At 43.7% G+C, this 4,884-nt stretch overlaps 1 protein-coding gene across 1 annotated transcript; it reads left to right on the plus strand.

Moving 5' to 3' along the window:
* Window positions 1-351: 351 nt before the first annotated feature.
* LOC125523685 (uncharacterized) lies at window positions 352-3,483 on the plus strand. Its single transcript, XM_048688744.1, has 6 exons — window positions 352-580; window positions 1,254-1,321; window positions 1,421-1,710; window positions 2,094-2,168; window positions 2,243-2,305; window positions 3,053-3,483. Exons 1-6 carry the CDS (start codon window positions 477-479, stop codon window positions 3,128-3,130), a joined length of 678 nt encoding a protein of 225 aa, XP_048544701.1. The 5' UTR covers window positions 352-476; the 3' UTR covers window positions 3,131-3,483.
* Window positions 3,484-4,884: the final 1,401 nt, after the last annotated feature.

Below are 4,884 nucleotides of genomic sequence, written 5' to 3' on the forward strand. Positions count from 1 at the left end.
TAGTTTCGGACACCTCGATGCAAAATCTGACGATGAAGACGGTTTGGTATTTGGTGTTTTGGACACACGATTTAAGAGAAAACACTTTGAATGAACGAATCTATCAAAAAAAACTCCCATATTACGAGAAGATGTAGAGTGGTCTTTGCAAAGGGTAACCTTTAAGATGGTGATCTCTTTAAGTAGTGATCTCGTAGGACCAACGAGCACGATTGAAAACAAAGGTCATTGCGAATCTTGCTCATATTGGGCCGACTTCGGTCTTTGTCTTGCTCATATTGGGCCGAGATGGAAATTAATGCGGCCTTTTGTCCTTCCGAGGCAATTATACTGGTGTCTGCCTGAGAAAAATTTCGGAGAACACCTCCGCGTCTCGTCTATTCCCATTCTGTCCCTGGCCTCTCCGCCGCTCCGCTCCTCGCCGACGAAACCCTACGCGCTCGTCGCCACCGTCCTCGCCTCCACCTGCACCCGGGATGTACGCCGACAGGGTCTCCGGACGGAAGCGCTCCGTCAGGGACCGCCTCGGCTCGGGAGGCGGCGGCGGAGGCTCTCGCCCGCGGTCTGACTCCGCGAAAAGGTGCGCCCACTCGCTCGGAGGCTTTCGAACCATTGCTCGTTTAGCTGTTTCTGTGCTGCTTGATGTTTTGCTCTCGCAATCCCTGCTTTGGATCGGTTAATTGAGTCGAGATGGCTCGCAAAAGTTGCTTAGGGCCTTGAAATCGGGGAGTTCGTGGCACTGGTAGCTTGATGCTTGATTAACGGAGCTTAGTACCCTTTTCGTTGTAAGATGATCTGGTTAGGTGTATCGTGTATGTCATTCGTAGCGTAGCTACTAACGTACATGGGATCATCAGATCAGCAGCTACGGAGTATAGTTGTTTTTGTTGGCTGTGTCTGTCTGTTTAATCAGACATAGAGGAAATGTGCTACATTTGCTTCTGCAAATGTGATCTTCAGTGGCCTTTTGGCATTTCATTGGTCTGAAATACTTTTTAAAGCAATTGGGCAGGGTGACATTATGCAAAGGCGCACCAGCATTGCATGATATGAACAATGTTGTCACTGTTGGTGGATCTTATTGCAGCAAAGCTGATCATTTAGATGCCAGTTGGCATTTCAGCTTGTTGATATTTCAGGTTCAAGAAACTCTTAAATGAGTGCATTGTTTTCACCTGATCTCTGAAATGGAAAGTGTTGCTGCTATTAGTCAGTTTATTTGCTGTACATCTTCCATATTGGGCATTTTGCAGGTTTCGCCAAGTTGATGGGACTTGGAGGCGTGAGCTCTACAAGGATTCTGTAGGAACCCAAAGTTCATGTAAGGAGTACTGCCTGAATTATATTGAGCAGTACCCTTTCTTTCTATTCCCCTTGAAGATTTATCGTCACCTTGATTCTTCTGCTGTGCGTGGTTAAGCTGTACCTGCTTCCAGAAATCTTCAAGCAATCCAAAAATCACATATGAGGCAAAGCACTGTGGATGTGAAGAAATCATCAGTTCCAGATCTTCGCGAAAAGTTATCTGGAGGCCAGCGCCCTCAACTCAGTAGTACAGTTCAGATCCCAAAACCTGTAGCTGAGATTCCTAAGAGTGCTAAACCTGTTCAAAAGAAACAGATCCCTGCTGCTGCTGCTGTTGCTGTTGCTGCCCGTCCTGTCACTGAACAAGTAAATGCACCAGCTGCGCCAAAGCAATCCCAGGAAAAGGTAGGAGAGTTCCATGCAATCTTCTTACAAGCTATTATTCTGATGAGCTATTACATGTTTCTTGTTCTAGTCTAGTGGTTGTTGACATGTTACCTGTTACTCTATTTAGCGTTTAGTGCTGTGAATACAAAGGAATTGTTTTTCTGCCTGAACATATAATATGCGCAACCTTTAATTGAACTCTGATCCTTAGTGTACTATGATATTCGTATATATGTTAATCCCCTACTTCTTTTGGGTGTTTGTCTGTCTGGATCCAAAAGTTTTGTCTGCCTAGTTTCATACCACTGTACAGTTATTCTTGTCTAGATGCTTGTTGGTTTCCTGTGGGTTTCATCATTTCAATTTAATGTTAAAATACTTTGTTTATTTGGAACGTGCAGGCTGATGCCTCACTTGACAGATTGCTGAAGTCTCTTGATCTGGAGAAGTATTCTATAAATTTCCAGGCTGAAGAGGCATGTTTGATTTATGTGGCAATTTCAAACCGTGGATGAGCTACTACATTTGTTGATGTATATTCAATTTTCAGGTTGATATGAAAGCATTGGTTCACATGAATGAGGAAGATATGAAGTCACTAGGAATTCCAATGGTACTACACGAACTTAATTTGATGCACTGTTTTATTGCATAGCTTTTAGAAGCATGTTCCCTTTCCCCCAAAATGTGTTTACACTATGTTGCTACAATAAGAAATCTTTCACCCTGAGCAATGTAAGACTAAACTGCTATAGCAGGTATATGCTGATATATCCTGGATGTAGATTGACGTAACCGTCAAAGTGAAATTGTAGCAGTTGAGTGGTTTTATTTTCGCTTTTGCTTGGCGTTTGTGTGTTGTGTTACTATGCTGTCTGTCTCTCTATCTGATTTTTGTCCTGTTGAGTTTGCATCCAATCAGCTCAGTTATTAGATTTATATTAGCATTGGTTGGGTAGAATGAAGTAAGCTGGTTAAGTACTCCCTCCGTAAAGAAATATAAGAGCGTTTAAATCACTACTTTAGTGATCTGAACGCTCTTATATTTCTTTACAGAGGGAGTAATTAGTACCTCAAGCTACATTTAGCTTCAATACCAGATTTAGCATATTACAAAGCAGCTCACTGTCCACATAAAGGTTCAGCAAACCATTATCTCAGAGCAATACCATGTAACACATCTAAAAACTGCAACAACGTCCATTTATTAATTGTTCAGCTTTCATTTTGCTTGTGGTCTGCTTGTAAAGATTTTGCTTAAAGCTTAACCTCTGCCTTTACCAGTATACTCTAAATGGATTGTATCTTTTTCCCAAGATGTTCTATCCATATTAATTTGGTAACTTGATTATGCTTACAGGGCCCTCGGAAGAAGATACTATCAGCACTGGCTTCGAAAAGAAAGAAGTCCTCAAGATCATTACCGCCTACCAGCTGAATGCATCTTAAGCCGTGGTTAGTTAGACGACTTGTCATCTTGGGGAGTAACTTAAGGCGAGCCAGATTCCTACCTACCTAGACTATGTATAAATATAGAACTCCATGATCTCAGGGTGGTGTTGTAATGCAAGATAACTAACAGTTCATGGGAGAGCTGCTCCATCTGTTACCTAGAATATTTGGATGCTAGTTTACCATGCCTTTTGGGATTGTTTCGGGTGTACGGCAGATCCAGTTGTTGCCTATTATTATTAGTCTTTACAGCGGAGTTAGGGCGATGAACATCGCCATGTTGTCCATGCTAACTGGCTTGGAGGATCTGGGTGTTGCATAAATTTTTTTTGTTTGGTTTCTCCTGTTTTGCGAATGTGTGTTGTGTGTACTGTGGTGAACTCTGCCTGATGTTGTGAAGGCGTACCATCGTCTTTGGAACTTTGTTTTTCTTTTCTTTTAACATGTCGGTTTATGCTCTTGCCTGCGTTGTGGACTGGGCTGCTGAATGGTCAGCTCGTTCAACCGGCGTGCGGGACCAAAATTATCTATCGGTATTGGCTTTTTACTTTTTTTTGATGATTGATTTTATCTTCCTGACCATGTACAGGTGGTGTGATAAGTGAACAGGTAGGTATAAGGACATGTTGTGCAAGCGGAAAGCCAAAAAATACTTTGACTGGAAGAACAATAGTTTTATCATGAGTATTTCTAACACATATAATAGTCTTAGCATTATTATCCACCATTCCTACATGATTTTGTTGCTGATTGTACAATGGTATATTCACAAAACCGTCACTAGATAATTCTCATCGTGTTGTTGCGGGAATTTATAGCAATAAATTTATAAAGAATAAATTAGAATAATACCCTCCAAATTCTTGCATGTATACTAACATAACGCCCGTGTGTTGTTAAGGAACAACAAAAATAATTGAAGTTATAATGTTATATTGGATTATTATTAGTCTATAACCACCAACAAACTAGTAACAATTGCAGTGAAAAGACGGACCTTTGCTTCGACTCGTTCACAACAAAAGCAATTGCAGTGAGGTTTGGTTTGAATCTTGCAAATACCGCCGGATGCAGTAAGATTGAAGTGAATTCGGATAGCATGGAGGTGGTGAATGCATTGAGCCAAGGCTACTCTTCTTCAGTCGCTTCATCCATTATAGATGACTGTTATTTTATGTCACTAGGTTTTTTCCATGTCATTTATGACCATTGTAATAGGGAACGTAATTGAGTAGCTCGTGAACTAGCAAGATTAGCTAGGGGCGTGTTTGGTTGCCTTACTCGTGAACTAGCAAGATTAGCTAGGGGCATGTTTGGTTGCCCGCATGCAGCCCAACCAAGCCCACGCGGGATGTGCGTGGCCTGTTTGGTTGGTTGGGCTGCATGCGGTTTGTGGCCCGCACGGAGCTTAAAGCAGCCCGCAGCCTGGCCCGGAGGAAACTACCGAATCAGCAGTTTCTCGTGAGCCTGGCTAGACGCGGCCACGCGTGCGAGGCAGTTGCACGCCTCGGGCAGGACGGGAGACGGAGGGGACGTCTCATAACTCGCCCCCACTCTACTGTCACCGCGCAGTCGCACTGTTCCCACCACTCCCTCTCTCTCCCTCACCGCCCCTTCCTCTCCTCTCCTTCGATGGCTCCGCCTCGCCCACCGCCGCGCCGCCCTCTGACCCCCGTCGACCAGTGCATCGCCAGCATCCAGGAGTGCTGGCTGGCCGGGCTCCAGAACTCGGGCCGGGAC

This window comes from Triticum urartu, chromosome 7A, assembly GCF_056163025.1.
Source record: "Triticum urartu cultivar PI428250 chromosome 7A, HENAU_Tu73, whole genome shotgun sequence".
NCBI classification, from domain to species: domain Eukaryota; kingdom Viridiplantae; phylum Streptophyta; class Magnoliopsida; order Poales; family Poaceae; genus Triticum; species Triticum urartu.